This window comes from Ranitomeya variabilis, chromosome 1, assembly GCF_051348905.1.
Source record: "Ranitomeya variabilis isolate aRanVar5 chromosome 1, aRanVar5.hap1, whole genome shotgun sequence".
Lineage (NCBI taxonomy): Eukaryota > Metazoa > Chordata > Amphibia > Anura > Dendrobatidae > Ranitomeya > Ranitomeya variabilis.
In genome coordinates, this window is record NC_135232.1 from 3,562,792 (window position 1) to 3,586,542 (window position 23,751).

Here is a 23,751-nt window from a genome sequence, read left to right on the forward strand (position 1 = left end):
ACTGCATACGTCTGTCTTTTCCGGGCACCATCATACGAGTCTGCGCACACACTCCCCCAGAAACTACCGCATGGGTCCGTCCTTCCCGGGCACCATCATACGAGTCCGCGCACACTGCCCCAGAAACTACCGCATGGGTCCATCCTTCCCGGGCACCATCATACGAGTCCGTGCACACTGCCCCAGAAACTACCACATGGGTCTATCCTTCCCGGGCACCATCATACGAGTCCGTGCACATTCCCCGAGAAACGACTGCATACGTCCGTTTTTTCCGGGCACCATCATGAGTCCGCGCACACACTCCCCCAGAAACTATCGCATGGGTACGTCCTTCCCAGGCACCATCATACGAGTCCGTGCACACTCCCCCCGAAACGACTGCATATGTCCGTCCTTTCCGGGCACCATCATATGAGTCCGCGCACACACTCCCCCAGAAACTACCGCATGGGTCTGTCCTGTTATGACCTGGTGGTAAGGTCCACACTGAGAAGACCTGGTAATAAGGTGCACACTGTAATGACCTGGTGGTTAGGTGCACAGCGAACTGACCTGGTGGTTAGGTGCACACTGGAATGACTTGGTGGTTAGGTGCACACAGAGATGACCTGGTGGTCAAAACAAAACCTGAGACAAGCTCTGGGGAAGTGGTTGCTCTACTGACCGCAATCCCTAATCCTGACACCAACACTAGAAGTAGCCGTGGAGCGTTCCTAACTCTCCCTAGACGCCTCTTCACAGCCTAAGAGCTAACTACCCCTAAAGAAGAAAATAGAAAACTACCTTGCCTCAGAGAAATTCCCCAAAGGAAAGGTAGCCCCCCACATATATTGACTGTGAGTTAAGAGGGAAGTAACAAACGTAGGAATGAAAACAGAATTTAGCAAAGGAGGCCACAACTAGACTAGATAGACAAAGAATAGCAAAGGGAACTGTGCGGTCAGTACAAAAAACTCAAAGTCCACGCAGAGTATGCAAAAAGACCTCCACACCGACTCACGGTGCGGAGGGGGCAACTCTGCACCCCAGAGCTTCCAGCTAGCAAACAAATATCATAATGCAAGTTGGACAAGAAAAATACCTAACACAGAGGAATAACCTCAGATGCAAATGAACACAAAAATCATAAGCAAAAACTTAGCTTCTGCTGGAATGGACAGGCCATCTGAGAAATCCAAGAGAGATCTGAACCAGTCCTGAGACATTGACAGCTGGCATCAACTAACTAGCAAGGCCCAGTTAAATAGAAGACCAGCAGAAGCAATGAGTGCTTCCAGCTGAGAAAGCACCATCAAGGAACAGCCGTTCCACTCAAAGCCACCAGAGGGGCCCCAAGAGCAGAAATCATCAAAGTACCATTCACAGCCACAGGAGGGATTCCAAGAACGGAATTCACAAAAGTACCCCCCCCTTGAGGAGGGGTCACCGAACCCTCACCAGAGCCCCCAGGCCGATCAGGACGAGCCAAGTGAAAGGCACGAACCAAATCGGCAGCATGGACATCGGAGGCAACAACCCAAGAATTATCCTTCTGGCCATAACCCTTCCACTTAACCAAGTACTGAAGCTTCCGCCTCGAAATACGAGAATCCAAAATCTTCTCCACCACATACTCCAACTCGCCCTCAACCAACACCGGAGCAGGAGGATCAACGGAGGGGAGCATGGGCTCCACATATCTCCGCAACAAAGATCTATGGAACACATTATGGATGGAGAAAGAAGCTGGAAGGGTTAAACGAAAGGACACAGGATTGATAATTTCAGAAATCTTATAAGGACCAATAAAACGAGGCTTGAACTTAGGAGAAGAAACCTTCATAGGAACATGACGAGAAGACAACCAGACCAAATCCCCAACACGAAGCCAGGGACCAACACAGCGACAGCGGTTAGCAAAACGCTGAGCCTTTTCCTGAGACAGCGTTAAATTGTCCACCACATGAGTCCAAATTTGTTGCAACCTGTCCACAACAGAATCCACACCAGGACAGTCAGAGGGCTCAACCTGCCCTGAAGAGAAACGAGGATGAAAAACAAAGTTACAAAAAAAAGGCGAAACCAACGTAGCCGAACTAGCCCGATTATTAAGGGCGAACTCGGCCAACGGCAAGAAGGTCACCCAATCATCCTGATCAGCAGAAACAAAGCACCTCAAATAGGTTTCTAAGGTCTGATTGGTTCGTTCAGTTTGGCCATTTGTCTGAGGATGGAACGCTGAAGAAAAAGACAAGTCAATGCCCATCCTAGCACAAAAGGACCACCAAAACCTAGAAACAAACTGGGAACCTCTGTCGGACACAATGTTCTCCGGAATGCCATGTAAACGAACCACATGCTGAAAAAATAATGGAACCAAATCAGAGGAGGAAGGCAACTTGGCAAGGGTACCAAATGGACCATCTTAGAAAACCGGTCACAAACCACCCAGATGACAGACATCTTCTGAGAAACAGGAAGATCAGAAATAAAATCCATGGAAATATGCGTCCAAGGCCTCTCCGGGATAGGCAAGAGCAAAAGCAACCCACTGGCACGAGAACAGCAAGGCTTGGCCCGAGCACATATCACACAGGACTGCACAAAAGAACACACATCCTGCGACAAGGAAGGCCACCAAAAGGACCTAGCAACCAAATCTCTGGTACCAAAAATCCCAGGATGACCAGCCAACACTGAACAATGAACCTCAGAAATTACCTTACTAGTCCATCTATCAGGAACGAACAGTCTGCCCACTGGACAACGGTCAGGTTTATCAGCTTGGAACTCCTGAAGCACCCGCCGCAAATCAGGGGAGATGGCAGAAAGAATCACCCCCTCCTTGAGAATACCAGCCGGCTCAAGGACTCCCGGAGAATCAGGCACAAAACTCCTAGAAAGGGCATCAGCCTTCACATTCTTAGATCCCGGGAGGTACGAGACCACAAAATCAAAACGGGAGAAAAACAAAGACCATCAAGCCTGTCTAGGATTCAATCGCTTGGCAGACTCGAGGTAAATCAGATTTTTATGATCAGCCAAGACCACCACGCAAAGCCTGGCTCCTTCAAGCCAATGTCGCCACTCCTCAAATGCCCACTTCATAGCCAACAACTCCCGATTGCCGACATCATAATTACGCTCAGCAGGCAAACATTTTCTGGAGAAGAAAGCACACGGTTTCATCGAGGAACCATCAGAACCTCTCTGAGACAAAACGGCCCCTGCCCCAATCTCAGAAGCGTCAACCTCCACCTGAAAGGGGAGAGAAACATCTGGCTGACGCAACACAGGGGCAGAAGTAAAACGACATTTAAGCTCCTGAAAGGCGTCAACGTCCGCAGGGGACCAATTCATCACATCAGCGCCTTTCTTCGTCAAATCAGTCAAAGGCTTAACCACACTGGAAAAATTAGCAATGAAGCGGCGATAAAAATTAGCAAAGCCCAAAAATTTCTGCAGACTCTTCACAGACGTAGGTTGAGTCCAATCATAAATAGCCTGAACTTTAACAGGGTCCATTTCCATAGCTGAAGGAGAAAAAATGAAGCCCAAAAAATAAACCTTCTGAACTCCAAAGAGGCATTTAGACCCCTTCACAAATAGCGCATTAGCACGAAGGACCTGAAACACCATCCTGACCTGCTTCACATGAGACTCCCAATCATCCAAAAAGACCAAAATATCATCCAAATATACAATCATGAATTTATCCAGATACTTGCGGAAGATATCGTGCATAAAAGACTGAAACACAGATGGAGCATTAGAAAGTCCGAAAGGCATCACTAGATACTCAAAATGGCCTTCGGGCGTATTAAATGCTGTTTTCCATTCATCGCCCTGTTTTATGCGAAGATTATACGCCCCTCGAAGGTCAATCTAGGTAAACCAACTAGCCCCCTTAATCCGAGCAAACAAATCAGAAAGCAAAGGTAAAGGGTACTGAAATTTGACCGTGATCTTATTGAGAAGGTGATAATCTTTACAGGGCCTCAAGGAGCCATCCTTCTTGGCAACAAAAAAGAACCCCGCTCCCAATGGTGACGAAGACGGGCCAATATGCCCCTTCTCCAAGGACTACTTTACATAACTCCGCATAGCGGCATGCTCTGGCACAGACAGATTGAAGAGTCGGCCCTTAGGGAACTTACTACCAGGAATCAAATCAATAGTGCAATCACAGTCCCTATGAGGAGGTAGAGAACTGGATTTGGGCTCGTCAAAGACATCCTGAAAATCCGACAAAAATTCAGGAACTTCAGAAGATGGGGAGGAGGAAATTGACATCAAAGGAACATCACCATGTACCCCCTTGGCAACCCCAACTAGTCACAGACATTGACTTCCAATCCAAAACTGGATTATGTACCTGTAACCATGGAAAACCCAGCACAACAACATCATGCAAATTATGCAACACCAAAAAACGAATATCTTCCTGATGTGCTGGAGCCATGTACATGGTCAGCTGTGTCCAGTACTGAGGTTTATTCTTGGCCAATGGTGTAGCATTAATCCCCCTTAAGGGAATAGGGCTCTGCAAAGGCTCCAAGGAAAAACCACAGCGCCTGGCAAATTCCAAGTCCATCAAGTTCAGGGCAGCGCCAGAATCCACAAATGCCATAACAGAAAAGGACGACAATGAGCAAATCAGAGTAATAGACAAAAGAAATTTAGGCTGTACAGTACTAATGGTGACAGACCTAGCGAACCTCTTAGTACGCTTAGGACAATCAGAAATAGCATGAGTAGAGTCACCACAGTAAAAACACAGCCCATTCTGAAGTCTTAGTTTTTGCCGTTCATCTCTAGTCAAAGTCCTATCGCATTGCATAGGCTCAGGACTCCGCTCAGAGAACACCGCCATATGGTGCACAGTTTTGCGCTCACGCAGAGGCCGATCAATCTGAATGGCCAAAGACATTGATTCGTTCAAACCAGCAGGCGTGGGGAACCCCACCATAACATCTTTAAGGGCTTCAGAAAGACCCTTTCTAAAAATTGCTGCCAGGGCGTACTCATTCCATTGTGTAAGCACAGACCACTTTCTGAACTTCTGGCAATATAATTCTGCCGCTTCCTGACCCTGACACAAAGCCAGCAAAGTCTTTTCCGCCTGATCCACAGAATTGGGTTCATCATACAGCAAGCCGAGCGCTTGAAAAAATGCATCTACATTGAGCAATGCAGGATTCCCTGGCTCAAGAGAGAACGCCCAGTCTTGCGGGTCGCCACACAGCAAAGAAATTATAATCTTAACCTGCTGAATGGGGTCACCAGAGGAACGGGGTTTCCGAGCAAAAAACAATCTGCAATTATTTTTGAAGTTCAAAAATTTAGATCTATCCCCAGAAAATAAATCAGGAATAGGAATTCTAGGCTCTAATACCGGAGTCTGGACAACATAATCCTGAATACTCTGTACCCTTGCAGCAAGTTGATCCACACGAGAACATAAACTCTGAACGTCCATATCAGCACCTGAGTCTTGAACCACCCAGAGATTAAGGGGAAAAAAAAGACAAAACAAGCTGCAGAGAAAAAAAAATTGACTCAGAACTTCTTTTTTCCCACTTTTGAGATGCATTAACACTTTGTGGGCCAGCTGTACTGTTATGACCTGGTGGTAAGGTCCACACTGAGAAGACCTGGTAATAAGGTGCACACTGTAATGACCTGGTGGTTAGGTGCACAGCGAACTGACCTGGTGGTTAGGTGCACACTGGAATGACCTGGTGGTTAGGTGCACACAGAGATGACCTGGTGGTCAAAACAAAACCTGAGACAAGCTCTGGGGAAGTGGTTGCTCTACTGACCGCAATCACTAATCCTGACACCAACACTAGAAGTAGCCGTGGAGCGTTCCTAACTCTCCCTAGACGCCTCTTCACAGCCTAAGAGCTAACTACCCCTAAAGAAGAAAATAGAAAACTACCTTGCCTCAGAGAAATTCCCCAAAGGAAAGGTAGCCCCCCACATATATTGACTGTGAGTTAAGAGGGAAGTAACAAACGTAAAAATGAAAACAGAATTTAGCAAAGGAGGCCACAACTAGACTAGATAGACAAAGAATAGCAAAGGGAACTGTGCGGTCAGTACAAAAAACTCAAAGTCCACGCAGAGTATGCAAAAAGACCTCCACACCGACTCACGGTGCGGAGGGGGCAACTCTGCACCCCAGAGCTTCCAGCTAGCAAACAAATATCATAATGCAAGTTGGACAAGACAAATACCTAACACAGAGGAATAACCTCAGATGCAAATGAACACAAAAATCATAAGCAAAAACTTAGCTTCTGCTGGAATGGACAGGCCATCTGAGAAATCCAAGAGAGATCTGAACCAGTCCTGAGACATTGACAACTGGCATCAATTAACTAGCAAGGCCCAGTTAAATAGAAGACCAGCAGAAGCAATGAGTGCTTCCAGCTGAGAAAGCACCATCAAGGAACAGCCGTTCCACTCAAAGCCACCAGAGTGGGCCCAAGAGCAGAAATCACCAAAGTACCATTCACAGCCACAGGAGGGATTCCAAGAACGGAATTCACAACACTGTCCTTCCCGGGCACCATCATACTAGTCCATTTACACATCCCCAGGAACCATTATACAGTTACGTCCATATATATTTGGACAACATTTTTGTAATTTTGGTTATAGACATTACCACAATGAATTTTAAACAAAACAATTCAGATGCAGTTGAAGTTCAGACTTTCAGCTTTCATTTGAGGGTATCCACATTAAAATTGGATGAAGGGTTTAGGAGTTTCAGCTCCTTACCATGTGACACCCTGTATTTAAAGGGACCAAAAGTAATTGGACAATTGACTCCAAGGCTATTTCATGGACAGTTGTGGGCAATCCGTTCGTTATGTCATTCTCAATTAAGCAGATAAAAGGCCTAGAGTTGATTTGAGATGTGGTGTTTGCATTTGGAAGGTTTTGCTGTGAAGTAAACATGCGGTAAAGGAGCTCTCCATGCAGGTGAAACAAGCCATCCTTAAGGCCCCGTCTCACATAGCGAGATCGCTAGCGAGATCGCTGCTGAGTCACAAGTTTTGTGACGCAACAGCGACCTCCATAGCGATCTCGCTATGTGTGACACGTACCAGCGATCAGGCCCCTGCTGTGAGATCGCTGGTCGTGTCGGAATCAGCCAAACTGATTGGTCGTCGTTTCATCCTACAGATGGACAATGACCCAAAACAAAGCCAAAGCAACCCAGGAGTTTATTAAAGCAAAGAAGTGGAATATTCTTGAATGGCCAAGTCAGTCACCTGATCTCAACCCAATTGAGCAGCATTTCACTTGTTAAAGTCTAAACTTCAGACAGAAAGGCCACAAACAGCAACTGAAAACCACCGCAGTGAAGGCCTGGAGAGCATCAAAAAGGAGGAAACACAGCGTCTGGTGATGTCCATGAGTTCAAGACTTCAGGCAGTCATTGCCAACAAAGGATTTTCAACCAAGTACTAGAAATGAACATTTTATTTACAATTATTTAATCTGTCCGATTACTTTTGGTCCCTTTCAAAACAGGGTGGCACATGTTAATGAGCTGAAACTCCTAAACCCTTCATCCAATTTTAATGTGGATACCCTCAAATGAAAGCTGAAAGTCTGAACTTCAACTGCATCTGAATTGTTTTGTTTAAAATTCATTGTGGTAATGTCTATAACCAAAATTAGAAAAATGTTGTCTCTGTCCAAATATATATGGACCTACCTGTACGCATTTTGCCTTCTCTGGCACTGTCGCATGAGTCCGCACACCTCCCTCCAGCAGGACCATATGGGTCCGCACACCTGTCACCATCTCACCCTCAGCATTTCCACTGGTAATTGCCGGCCGGGGAACGCGACACCGACACAGAGCAGTTTATCTCCAACAACGACAACCCTGCAAAACTGACTGAGCTGACAACCTTCAGAGTTTGGGGCCTCTCTGAGGAGGCCATGGCTCTGCTGCCTCTCCCTGACACCGTCCCCTCGTCCACTCCGGCCACTTACACCGTCACGCTGCGGTCTGGACAGTGGTCACCAAACGTTCCTCCCTGCTCCTTGAAGGTAATGAGGTTCCACACGGCAATAACTGTGTCTTCTGGGATGTGGAAGTGAAAAAGCTCAACACTGCCCACGGAACGGAAAGGACTGAGCTTCCGAGGAGTCCGAGTAAAGTAATCTGTGACAAAGAGGCCGTCTGCGGAGGGAAAGAGACGGACATTATACCCCTATAATATACAGGGATGACCCCCAGCAGACCCCTATAGTGATGATGGAGGAGTAGTCCTGTGTGATGTTATTATACAGAGGATATTACCCCTATAATATACAGGGATGACCCCCAGCAGACCCCTATAGTGATGATGGAGGAGTAGTCCTGTGTGATGTTATTATACAGAGGATATTACCCCTATAATATACAGGGATGACCCCCAGCAGACCCCCTATAGTGATGATGGGAGGAGTAGTCCTGTGTGATGTTATTATACAGAGGATATTACCCCCTATAATATACAGGGATGACCCCCAGCAGACCCCTATAGTGATGATGGAGGAGTAGTCCTGTGTGATGTTATTATACAGAGGATATTACTCCCTATAATATACAGGGATGACCCCCAGCAGACCCCTATAGTGATGATGGAGGAGTAGTCCTGTGTGATGTTATTATACAGAGGATATTACCCCTATAATATACAGGGATGACCCCCAGCAGACCCCTATAGTGATGATGGAGGAGTAGTCCTGTGTGATGTTATTATACAGAGGATATTACCCCTATAATATACAGGGATGACCCCCAGCAGACCTCTATAGTGATGATGGAGGAGTAGTCCTGTGTGATGTTATTATACAGAGGATATTACCCCCTATAATATACAGGGATGACCCCCAGCAGACCCCTATAGTGATGATGGAGGAGTAGTCCTGTGTGATGTTATTATACAGAGGATATTACCCCTATAATATACAGGGATGACCCCCAGCAGACCCCTATAGTGATGATGGAGGAGTAGTCCTGTGTGATGTTATTATACAGAGGATATTACCCCTATAATATACAGGGATGACCCCCAGCAGACCTCTATAGTGATGATGGAGGAGTAGTCCTGTGTGATGTTATTATACAGAGGATATTACCCCCTATAATATACAGGGATGACCCCCAGCAGACCCCTATAGTGATGATGGAGGAGTAGTCCTGTGTGATGTTATTATACAGAGGATATTACCCCTATAATATACAGGGATGACCCCCAGCAGACCCCTATAGTGATGATGGAGGAGTAGTCCTGTGTGATGTTATTATACAGAGGATATTACCCCCTATAATATACAGGGATGACCCCCAGCAGACCCCTATAGTGATGATGGAGGAGTAGTCCTGTGTGATGTTATTATACAGAGGATATTACCCCTATAATATACAGGGATGACCCCCAGCAGACCTCTATAGTGATGATGGAGGAGTAGTCCTGTGTGCTGTTATTATACAGAGGATATTATCCCCCTATAATATACAGGGATGACCCCCAGCAGACCCCTATAGTGATGATGGGGGAGTAGTCCTGTGTGATGTTATTATACAGAGGATATTACCCCTATAATATACAGGGATGACCCCCAGCAGACCCCTATAGTGATGATGGGAGGAGTAGTCCTGTGTGATGTTATTATACAGAGGATATTACTCCTATAATATACAGGGATGACCCCCAGCAGACCCCTATAGTGATGATGGGAGGAGTAGTCCTGTGTGATGTTATTATACAGAGGATATTACCCCTATAATATACAGGGATGACCCCCAGCAGACCCCCTATAGTGATGATGGAGGAGTAGTCCTGTGTGATGTTATTATACAGAGGATATTACCCCTATAATATACAGGGATGACCCCCAGCAGACCTCTATAGTGATGATGGAGGAGTAGTCCTGTGTGCTGTTATTATACAGAGGATATTATCCCCCTATAATATACAGGGATGACCCCCAGCAGACCCCTATAGTGATGATGGGGGAGTAGTCCTGTGTGATGTTATTATACAGAGGATATTACCCCTATAATATACAGGGATGACCCCCAGCAGACCCCTATAGTGATGATGGGAGGAGTAGTCCTGTGTGATGTTATTATACAGAGGATATTACTCCTATAATATACAGGGATGACCCCCAGCAGACCCCTATAGTGATGATGGGAGGAGTAGTCCTGTGTGATGTTATTATACAGAGGATATTACCCCTATAATATACAGGGATGACCCCCAGCAGACCCCCTATAGTGATGATGGAGGAGTAGTCCTGTGTGATGTTATTATACAGAGGATATTACCCCTATAATATACAGGGATGACCCCCAGCAGACCCCTATAGTGATGATGGGAGGAGTAGTCCTGTGTGATGTTATTATACAGAGGATATTACCCCTATAATATACAGGGATGACCCCCAGCAGACCCCTATAGTGATGATGGAGGAGTAGTCCTGTGTGATATTATACAGAGGATATTACCCCTATAATATACAGGGATGACCCCCAGCAGACCCCTATAGTGATGATGGAGGAGTAGTCCTGTGTGATGTTATTATACAGAGGATATTACCCCCTATAATATACAGGGATGACCCCCAGCAGACCTCTATAGTGATGATGGGAGGAGTAGTCCTGTGTGATGTTATTATACAGAGGATATTACCCCTATAATATACAGGGATGACCCCCAGCAGACCCCTATAGTGATGATGGAGGAGTAGTCCTGTGTGATGTTATTATACAGAGGATATTACCCCCTATAATATACAGGGATGACCCCCAGCAGACCCCTATAGTGATGATGGGAGGAGTAGTCCTGTGTGATGTTATTATACAGAGGATATTACCCCTATAATATACAGGGATGACCCCCAGCAGACCCCTATAGTGATGATGGAGGAGTAGTCCTGTGTGATGTTATTATACAGAGGATATTACCCCTATAATATACAGGGATGACCCCCAGCAGACCCCTATAGTGATGATGGAGGAGTAGTCCTGTGTGATGTTATTATACAGAGGATATTACCCCCTATAATATACAGGGATGACCCCCAGCAGACCTCTATAGTGATGATGGGAGGAGTAGTCCTGTGTGATGTTATTATACAGAGGATATTACCCCTATAATATACAGGGATGACCCCCAGCAGACCCCTATAGTGATGATGGAGGAGTAGTCCTGTGTGATGTTATTATACAGAGGATATTACCCCTATAATATACAGGGATGACCCCCAGCAGACCCCTATAGTGATGATGGAGGAGTAGTCCTGTGTGATGTTATTATACAGAGGATATTACCCCTATAATATACAAGGATGACCCCCAGCAGACCCCTATAGTGATGATGGGAGGAGTAGTCCTGTGTGATGTTATTATACAGAGGATATTACCCCTATAATATACAGGGATGACCCCCAGCAGACCCCTATAGTGATGATGGAGGAGTAGTCCTGTGTGATGTTATTATACAGAGGATATTACCCCCCTATAATATACAGGGATGACCCCCAGCAGACCCCTATAGTGATGATGGAGGAGTAGTCCTGTGTGATGTTATTAAACAGAGGATATTACCCCTATAATATACAGGGATGACCCCCAGCAGACCCCTATAGTGATGATGGAGGAGTAGTCCTGTGTGCTGTTATTATACAGAGGATATTACCCCTATAATATACAGGGATGACCCCCAGCAGACCTCTATAGTGATGATGGGGGAGTAGTCCTGTGTGATGTTATTATACAGAGGATATTACCCCTATAATATACAGGGATGACCCCCAGCAGACCCCTATAGTGATGATGGAGGAGTAGTCCTGTGTGATGTTATTATACAGAGGATATTACCCCCTATAATATACAGGGATGACCCCCAGCAGACCCTTATAGTGATGATGGAGGAGTAGTCCTGTGTGATGTTATTATACAGAGGATATTACCCCTATAATATACAGGGATGACCCCCAGCAGACCCCTATAGTGATGATGGAGGAGTAGTCCTGTGTGATGTTATTATACAGAGGATATTACCCCTATAATATACAGGGATGACCCCCAGCAGACCCCTATAGTGATGATGGAGGAGTAGTCCTGTGTGATGTTATTATACAGAGGATATTACCCCTATAATATACAGGGATGACCCCCAGCAGACCCCTATAGTGATGATGGAGGAGTAGTCCTGTGTGATGTTATTATACAGAGGATATTACCCCTATAATATACAGGGATGACCCCCAGCAGACCCCTATAGTGATGATGGGAGGAGTAGTCCTGTGTGATGTTATTATACAGAGGATATTACCCCTATAATATACAGGGATGACCCCCAGCAGACCCCTATAGTGATGATGGAGGAGTAGTCCTGTGTGATGTTATTATACAGAGGATATTACCCCCCTATAATATACAGGGATGACCCCCAGCAGACCCCCTATAGTGATGATGGGAGGAGTAGTCCTGTGTGATGTTATTATACAGAGGATATTAACCCCCTATAATATACAGGGATGACCCCCAGCAGACCTCTATAGTGATGATGGGAGGAGTAGTCCTGTGTGATGTTATTATACAGAGGATATTACCCCTATAATATACAGGGATGACCCCCAGCAGACCCCTATAGTGATGATGGAGGAGTAGTCCTGTGTGATGTTATTATACAGAGGATATTACCCCCTATAATATACAGGGATGACCCCCAGCAGACCTCTATAGTGATGATGGGAGGAGTAGTCCTGTGTGATGTTATTATACAGAGAATATTACCCCTATAATATACAGGGATGACCCCCAGCAGACCCCTATAGTGATGATGGGAGGAGTAGTCCTGTGTGATGTTATTATACAGAGGATATTACCCCCTATAATATACAGGGATGACCCCCAGCAGACCCCTATAGTGATGATGGAGGAGTAGTCCTGTGTGATGTTATTAAACAGAGGATATTACCCCCTATAATATACAGGGATGACCCCCAGCAGACCCCTATAGTGATGATGGGAGGAGTAGTCCTGTGTGATGTTATTATACAGAGGATATTACCCCTATAATATACAGGGATGACCCCCAGCAGACCCCTATAGTGATGATGGAGGAGTAGTCCTGTGTGATGTTATTATACAGAGGATATTACCCCTATAATATACAGGGATGACCCCCAGCAGACCCCTATAGTGATGATGGAGGAGTAGTCCTGTGTGATGTTATTATACAGAGGATATTACCCCTATAATATACAGGGATGACCCCCAGCAGACCCCTATAGTGATGATGGGAGAGTAGTCCTGTGTGATGTTATTATACAGAGGATATTACCCCTATAATATACAGGGATGACCCCCAGCAGACCCCTATAGTGATGATGGAGGAGTAGTCCTGTGTGATGTTATTATACAGAGGATATTACCCCTATAATATACAGGGATGACTCCCAGCAGACCCCTATAGTGATGATGGGAGGAGTAGTCCTGTGTGATGTTATTATACAGAGGATATTACCCCCCTATAATATACAGGGATGACCCCCAGCAGACCCCTATAGTGATGATGGGGGGAGTAGTCCTGTGTGATGTTATTATACAGAGGATATTACCCCCCTATAATATACAGGGATGACCCCCAGCAGACCCCTATAGTGATGATGGGAGGAGTAGTCCTGTGTGATGTTATTATACAGAGGATATTACCCCTATAATATACAGGGATGACCCCCAGCAGACCCTTATAGTGATGATGGAGGAGTAGTCCTGTGTGATGTTATTATACAGAGGATATTACCCCTATAATATACAGGGATGACCCCCAGCAGACCCCTATAGTGATGATGGAGGAGTAGTCCTGTGTGATGTTATTATACAGAGGATATTACCCCCTATAATATACAGGGATGACCCCCAGCAGACCCCTATAGTGATGATGGAGGAGTAGTCCTGTGTGATGTTATTATACAGAGGATATTACCCCTATAATATACAGGGATGACCCCCAGCAGACCCCTATAGTGATGATGGGGGGAGTAGTCCTGTGTGATGTTATTATACAGAGGATATTACCCCTATAATATACAGGGATGACCCCCAGCAGACCCCTATAGTGATGATGGAGGAGTAGTCCTGTGTGATGTTATTATACAGAGGATATTACCCCCCTATAATATACAGGGATGACCCCCAGCAGACCCCTATAGTGATGATGGGAGGAGTAGTCCTGTGTGATGTTATTATGCAGAGGATATTACCCCTATAATATACAGGGATGACCCCCAGCAGACCCCTATAGTGATGATGGAGGAGTAGTCCTGTGTGATGTTATTATACAGAGGATATTACCCCCCTATAATATACAGGGATGACCCCCAGCAGACCCCTATAGTGATGATGGAGGAGTAGTCCTGTGTGATGTTATTATACAGAGAATATTACCCCCTATAATATACAGGGATGACCCCCAGCAGACCCCTATAGTGATGATGGAGGAGTAGTCCTGTGTGATGTTATTATACAGAGGATATTACCCCTATAATATACAGGGATGACCCCCAGCAGACCCCTATAGTGATGATGGAGGAGTAGTCCTGTGTGATGTTATTATACAGAGGATATTACCCCCCTATAATATACAGGGATGACCCCCAGCAGACCCCTATAGTGATGATGGGAGGAGTAGTCCTGTGTGATGTTATTATACAGAGGATATTACCCCCCTATAATATACAGGGATGACCCCCAGCAGACCCCTATAGTGATGATGGGAGGAGTAGTCCTGTGTGATGTTATTATACAGAGGATATTACCCCTATAATATACAGGGATGACCCCCAGCAGACCCCTATAGTGATGATGGAGGAGTAGTCCTGTGTGATGTTATTATACAGAGGATATTACTCCTATAATATACAGGGATGACCCCCAGCAGACCCCTATAGTGATGATGGGAGGAGTAGTCCTGTGTGATGTTATTATACAGAGGATATTACCCCCCTATAATATACAGGGATGACCCCCAGCAGACCTCTATAGTGATGATGGAGGAGTAGTCCTGTGTGATGTTATTATACAGAGGATATTACCCCCCTATAATATACAGGGATGACCCCCAGCAGACCCCTATAGTGATGATGGGAGGAGTAGTCCTGTGTGATGTTATTATACAGAGGATATTACCCCTATAATATACAGGGATGACTCCCAGCAGACCCCTATAGTGATGATGGGAGGAGTAGTCCTGTGTGATGTTATTATACAGAGGATATTACCCCTATAATATACAGGGATGACCCCCAGCAGACCCCTATAGTGATGATGGAGGAGTAGTCCTGTGTGATGTTATTATACAGAGGATATTACCCCTATAATATACAGGGATGACCCCCAGCAGACCCCTATAGTGATGATGGAGGAGTAGTCCTGTGTGATGTTATTATACAGAGGATATTACCCCCCTATAATATACAGGGATGACCCCCAGCAGACCCCTATAGTGATGATGGAGGAGTAGTCCTGTGTGCTGTTATTATACAGAGGATATTACCCCCTATAATATACAGGGATGACCCCCAGCAGACCCCTATAGTGATGATGGGAGGAGTAGTCCTGTGTGATGTTATTATACAGAGGATATTACCCCTATAATATACAGGGATGACCCCCAGCAGACCTCTATAGTGATGATGGAGGAGTAGTCCTGTGTGATGTTATTATACAGAGGATATTACCCCCCTATAATATACAGGGATGACCCCCAGCAGACCCCTATAGTGATGATGGGAGGAGTAGTCCTGTGTGATGTTATTATACAGAGGATATTACCCCCCTATAATATACAGGGATGACCCCCAGCAGACCCCCTATAGTGATGATGGGAGGAGTAGTCCTGTGTAATGTTATTATACAGAGGATATTACCCCTATAATATACAGGGATGACCCCCAGCAGACCCCTATAGTGATGATGGAGGAGTAGTCCTGTGTGATGTTATTATACAGAGGATATTACCCCTATAATATACAGGGATGACCCCCAGCAGACCCCTATAGTGATGATGGAGGAGTAGTCCTGTGTGATGTTATTATACAGAGGATATTACCCCTATAATATACAGGGATGACCCCCAGCAGACCCCTATAGTGATGATGGAGGAGTAGTCCTGTGTGATGTTATTATACAGAGGATATTACCCCCCTATAATATACAGGGATGACCCCCAGCAGACCCCTATAGTGATGATGGAGGAGTAGTCCTGTGTGATGTTATTATACAGAGGATATTACCCCCCTATAATATACAGGGATGACTCCCAGCAGACCCCTATAGTGATGATGGGAGGAGTAGTCCTGTGTGATGTTATTATACAGAGGATATTACCCCCCTATAATATACAGGGATGACCCCCAGCAGACCTCTATAGTGATGATGGAGGAGTAGTCCTGTGTGATGTTATTATACAGAGGATATTACCCCCCTATAATATACAGGGATGACCCCCAGCAGACCCCTATAGTGATGATGGGAGGAGTAGTCCTGTGTGATGTTATTATACAGAGGATATTACCCCCCTATAATATACAGGGATGACCCCCAGCAGACCCCTATAGTGATGATGGGAGGAGTAGTCCTGTGTGATGTTATTATACATAGGATATTACCCCCTATAATATACAGGGATGACCCCCAGCAGACCCCTATAGTGATGATGGGAGGAGTAGTCCTGTGTGATGTTATTATACAGAGGATATTACCCCCTATAATATACAGGGATGACCCCCAGCAGACCCCTATAGTGATGATGGAGGAGTAGTCCTGTGTGATGTTATTATACAGAGGATATTACCCCTATAATATACAGGGATGACCCCCAGCAGACCCCTATAGTGATGATGGAGGCGTAGTCCTGTGTGATGTTATTATACAGAGGATATTACCCCCTATAATATACAGGGATGACCCCCAGCAGACCCCTATAGTGATGATGGAGGAGTAGTCCTGTGTGATGTTATTATACAGAGGATATTACCCCCTATAATATACAGGGATGACCCCCAGCAGACCCCTATAGTGATGATGGAGGAGTAGTCCTGTGTGATGTTATTATACAGAGGATATTACCCCTATAATATACAGGGATGACCCCCAGCAGACCCCTATAGTGATGATGGGAGGAGTAGTCCTGTGTGATGTTATTATACAGAGGATATTACCCCTATAATATACAGGGATGACCCCCAGCAGACCCCTATAGTGATGATGGGGGAGTAGTCCTGTGTGATGTTATTATACAGAGGATATTACCCCTATAATATACAGGATGACCCCCAGCAGACCCCTAAAGTGATGCTGGAGGAGTAGTCCTGTGTGATGTTATTATACAGAGGATATTACCCCCTATAATATACAGGGATGACCCCCAGCAGACCCCTATAGTGATGATGGGGGAGTAGTCTTGTGTGATGTTATTATACAGAGGATATTACCCCTATAATATACAGGGATGACCCCCAGCAGACCCCTATAGTGATGATGGGAGGAGTAGTCCTGTGTGATGTTATTATACAGAGGATATTACCCCTATAATATACAGGGATGACCCCCAGCAGACCTCTATAGTGATGATGGGAGGAGTAGTCCTGTGTGATGTTATTATACAGAGGATATTACCCCCCTATAATATACAGGGATGACCCCCAGCAGACCCCTATAGTGATGATGGAGGAGTAGTCCTGTGTGATGTTATTATACAGAGGATATTACCCCTATAATATACAGGGATGACCCCCAGCAGACCCCTATAGTGATGATGGAGGAGTAGTCCTGTGTGATATTATTATACAGAGGATATTACCCCTATAATATACAGGGATGACCCCCAGCAGACCCCTATAGTGATGATGGAGGAGTAGTCCTGTGTGATGTTATTATACAGAGGATATTACCCCCTATAATATACAGGGATGACCCCCAGCAGACCCCTATAGTGATGATGGGAGGAGTAGTCCTGTGTGATGTTATTATACAGAGGATATTACCCCTATAAAATACAGAGATGACCCCCAGCAGACCCCCTATAGTGATGATGGGAGGAGTAGTCCTGTGTAATGTTATTATACAGAGGATATTACCCCTATAATATACAGGGATGACCCCCAGCAGACCCCTATAGTGATGATGGAGGAGTAGTCCTGTGTGATGTTATTATACAGAGGATATTACCCCCTATAATATACAGGGATGACCCCCAGCAGACCCCTATAGTGATGATGGGAGGAGTAGTCCTGTGTGATGTTATTATACAGAGGATATTACCCCTATAATATACAGGGATGACCCCCAGCAGACCTCTATAGTGATGATGGGAGGAGTAGTCCTGTGTGATGTTATTATACAGAGGATATTACCCCTATAATATACAGGGATGACCCCCAGCAGACCCCTATAGTGATGATGGGAGGAGTAGTCCTGTGTGATGTTATTATACAGAGGATATTACCCCCTATAATATACAGGGATGACCCCCAGCAGACCTCTATAGTGATGATGGGAGGAGTAGTCCTGTGTGATGTTATTATACAGAGGATATTACCCCTATAATATACAGGGATGACCCCCAGCAGACCTCTATAGTGATGATGGGAGGAGTAGTCCTGTGTGATGTTATTATACAGAGGATATTACCCCTATAATATACAGGGATGACCCCCAGCAGACCCCTATAGTGATGATGGGAGGAGTAGTCCTGTGTGATGTTATTATACAGAGGATATTACCCCCCTATAATATACAGGGATGACCCCCAGCAGACCCCTATAGTGATGATGGAGGAGTAGTCCTGTGTGATGTTATTATACAGAGGATATTACCCCTATAATATACAGGGATGACCCCCAGCAGACCCCTATAGTGATGATGGAGGAGTAGTCCTGTGTGATGTTATTATACAGAGGATATTACCCCTATAATATACAGGGATGACCCCCAGCAGACCCCTATAGTGATGATGGAGGAGTAGTCCTGTGTGATGTTATTATACAGAGGATATTACCCCTATAATATACAGGGATGACCCCCAGCAGACCCCTATAGTGATGATTGAGGAGTAGTCCTGTGTGATGTTATTATACAGAGGATATTACCCCCTATAATATACAGAGATGACCCCCAGCAGACCCCTATAGTGATGATGGAGGAGTAGTCCTGTGTGATGTTATTATACAGAGGATATTACCCCCTATAATATACAGGGATGACCCCCAGCAGACCTCTATAGTGATGATGGAGGAGTAGTCCTGTGTGATGTTATTATACAGAGGATATTACCCCCCTATAATATACAGGGATGACCCCCAGCAGACCCCTATAGTGATGATGGAGGAGTAGTCCTGTGTGATGTTATTATACAGAGGATATTACCCCTATAATATACAGGGATGACTCCCAGCAGACCTCTATAGTCATGATGGAGGAGTAGTCCTGTGTGATGTTATTATACAGAGGATATTACCCCTATAATATACAGGGATGACCCCCAGCAGACCTCTATAGTCATGATGGAGGAGTAGTCCTGTGTGATGTTATTATACAGAGGATATTACCCCTATAATATACAGGGATGACCCCCAGCAGACCTCTATAGTCATGATGGAGGAGTAGTCCTGTGTGATGTTATTATACAGAGGATATTACCCCTATAATATACAGGGATGACCCCCAGCAGACCCCTATAGTGATGATGGGAGGAGTAGTCCTGTGTGATGTTATTATACAGAGGATATTACCCCTATAATATACAGGGATGACCCCCAGCAGACCCCTATAGTGATGATGGAGGAGTAGTCCTGTGTGATGTTATTATACAGAGGATATTACCCCTATAATATACAGGGATGACCCCCAGCAGACCCCTATAGTGATGATGGAGGAGTAGTCCTGTGTGATGTTATTATACAGAGGATATTACCCCTATAATATACAGGGATGACCCCCAGCAGACCTCTATAGTGATGATGGAGGAGTAGTCCTGTGTGATGTTATTATACAGAGGATATTACCCCCTATAATATACAGGGATGACCCCCAGCAGACCCCTATAGTGATGATGGGAGGAGTAGTCCTGTGTGATGTTATTATACAGAGGATATTACCCCTATAATATACAGGGATGACCCCCAGCAGACCCCTATAGTGATGATGGAGGAGTAGTCCTGTGTGATGTTATTATACAGAGGATATTACCCCTATAATATACAGGGATGACCCCCAGCAGACCCCTATAGTGATGATGGGAGGAGTAGTCCTGTGTGTTGTTATTATACAGAGGATATTACCCCTATAATATACAGGGATGACCCCCAGCAGACCTCTATAGTGATGATGGAGGAGTAGTCCTGTGTGATGTTATTATACAGAGGATATTACCCCTATAATATACAGGGATGACCCCCAGCAGACCCCTATAGTGATGATGGAGGAGTAGTCCTGTGTGATGTTATTATACAGAGGATATTACCCCCTATAATACACAGGGATGACCCCCAGCAGACCTCTATAGTGATGATGGGAGGAGTAGTCCTGTGTGATGTTATTATACAGAGGATATTACCCCCTATAATATACAGGGATGACCCCCAGCAGACCCCTATAGTGATGATGGAGGAGTAGTCCTGTGTGATGTTATTATACAGAGGATATTACCCCCTATAATATACAGGGATGACCCCCAGCAGACCCCTATAGTGATGATGGAGGAGTAGTCCTGTGTGATGTTATTATACAGAGGATATTACCCCTATAATATACAGGGATGACCCCCAGCAGATCCCTATAGTGATGATGGGAGGAGTAGTCCTGTGTGATGTTATTATACAGAGGATATTACCCCTATAATATACAGGGATGACCCCCAGCAGACCTCTATAGTGATGATGGAGGAGTAGTCCTGTGTGATGTTATTATACAGAGGATATTACCCCTATAATATACAGGGATGACCCCCAGCAGACCCCTATAGTGATGATGGAGGAGTAGTCCTGTGTGATGTTATTATACAGAGAATATTACCCCCTATAATATACAGGGATGACCCCCAGCAGACCCTTATAGTGATGATGGGAGGAGTAGTCCTGTGTGATGTTATTATACAGAGGATATTTCCCCTATAATATACAGGGATGACCCCCAGCAGACCCCTATAGTGATGATGGAGGAGTAGTCCTGTGTGATATTATTATACAGAGGATATTACCCCTATAATATACAGGGATGACCCCCAGCAGACCCCTATAGTGATGATGGAGGAGTAGTCCTGTGTGATGTTATTATACAGAGGATATTACCCCCTATAATATACAGGGATGACCCCCAGCAGACCCCTATAGTGATGATGGAGGAGTAGTCCTGTGTGATGTTATTATACAGAGGATATTAACCCTATAATATACAGGGATGACTCCCAGCAGACCCCTATAGTGATGATGGAGGAGTAGTCCTGTGTGATGTTATTATACAGAGGATATTTCCCCTATAATATACAGGGATGACCCCCAGCAGACCCCTATAGTGATGATGGAGGAGTAGTCCTGTGTGATGTTATTATACAGAGGATATTACCTCCTATAATATACAGGGATGACCCCCAGCAGACCCCTATAGTGATGATGGAGGAGTAGTCCTGTGTGATGTTATTATACAGAGGATATTACTCCTATAATATACAGGGATGACTCCCAGCAGACCCCTATAGTGATGATGGAGGAGTAGTCCTGTGTGATGTTATTATACAGAGGATATTACCCCCCTATAATATACAGGGATGACCCCCAGCAGACCCCTATAGTGATGATGGGAGGAGTAGTCCTGTGTGATGTTATTATACAGAGGATATTACCCCCCTATAATATACAGGGATGACCCCCAGCAGATCCCTATAGTGATGATGGGAGGAGTAGTCCTGTGTGATGTTATTATACAGAGGATATTACCCCTATAATATACAGGGATGACCCCCAGCAGACCCCTATAGTGATGATGGAGGAGTAGTCCTGTGTGATGTTATTATACAGAGGATATTACTCCTATAATATACAGGGATGACCCCCAGCAGACCCCTATAGTGATGATGGAGGAGTAGTCCTGTGTGATGTTATTATACAGAGGATATTACCCCTATAATATACAGGGATGACCCCCAGCAGACCTCTATAGTGATGATGGGAGGAGTAGTCCTGTGTGATGTTATTATACAGAGGATATTACCCCTATAATATACAGGGATGACCCCCAGCAGACCCCTATAGTGATGATGGGAGGAGTAGTCCTGTGTGATGTTATTATACAGAGAATATTACCCCTATAATATACAGGGATGACCCCCAGCAGACCCCTATAGTGATGATGGGAGGAGTAGTCCTGTGTGATGTTATTATACAGAGGATATTACCCCTATAATATACAGGGATGACCTCCAGCAGACCCCTATAGTGATGATGGGAGGAGTAGTCCTGTGTGATGTTATTATACAGAGGATATTACCCCTATAATATACAGGGATGACCCCCAGCAGACCCCTATAGTGATGATGGGAGGAGTAGTCCTGTGTGATGTTATTATACAGAGAATATTACCCCTATAATATACAGGGATGACCCCCAGCAGACCCCTATAGTGATGATGGGAGGAGTAGTCCTGTGTGATGTTATTATACAGAGAATATTACCCCCCTATAATATACAGGGATGACCCCCAGCAGACCCTTATAGTGATGATGGGAGGAGTAGTCCTGTGTGATGTTATTATACAGAGGATATTTCCCCTATAATATACAGGGATGACCCCCAGCAGACCCCTATAGTGATGATGGAGGAGTAGTCCTGTGTGATATTATTATACAGAGGATATTACCCCTATAATATACAGGGATGACCCCCAGCAGACCCCTATAGTGATGATGGAGGAGTAGTCCTGTGTGATGTTATTATACAGAGGATATTACCCCCTATAATATACAGGGATGACCCCCAGCAGACCCCTATAGTGATGATGGAGGAGTAGTCCTGTGTGATGTTATTATACAGAGGATATTAACCCTATAATATACAGGGATGACTCCCAGCAGACCCCTATAGTGATGATGGAGGAGTAGTCCTGTGTGATGTTATTATACAGAGGATATTTCCCCTATAATATACAGGGATGACCCCCAGCAGACCCCTATAGTGATGATGGAGGAGTAGTCCTGTGTGATGTTATTATACAGAGAATATTACCTCCTATAATATACAGGGATGACCCCCAGCAGACCCCTATAGTGATGATGGAGGAGTAGTCCTGTGTGATGTTATTATACAGAGGATATTACCCCTATAATATACAGGGATGACTCCCAGCAGACCCCTATAGTGATGATGGAGGAGTAGTCCTGTGTGATGTTATTATACAGAGGATATTACCCCCCTATAATATACAGGGATGACCCCCAGCAGACCCCTATAGTGATGATGGGAGGAGTAGTCCTGTGTGATGTTATTATACAGAGGATATTACCCCCCTATAATATACAGGGATGACCCCCAGCAGACCCCTATAGTGATGATGGGAGGAGTAGTCCTGTGTGATGTTATTATACAGAGGATATTACCCCTATAATATACAGGGATGACCCCCAGCAGACCCCTATAGTGATGATGGAGGAGTAGTCCTGTGTGATGTTATTATACAGAGGATAT

At 45.1% G+C, this 23,751-nt stretch overlaps 1 protein-coding gene across 2 annotated transcripts in view; it reads right to left on the reverse strand.

Annotated features, from left to right (window-relative positions):
* The window catches only part of TMEM8B (transmembrane protein 8B), a 241,517-nt gene that overhangs the window by 126,016 nt on the left and 91,750 nt on the right, over positions 1-23,751 (reverse strand). For both annotated transcript variants that reach the window (XM_077281255.1, XM_077281256.1), the window contains exon 2: positions 8,002-8,191. In XM_077281255.1, coding sequence (XP_077137370.1) covers positions 8,002-8,191 — 190 coding nt within the window. The remainder of the gene's footprint in view (positions 1-8,001; positions 8,192-23,751) is intronic.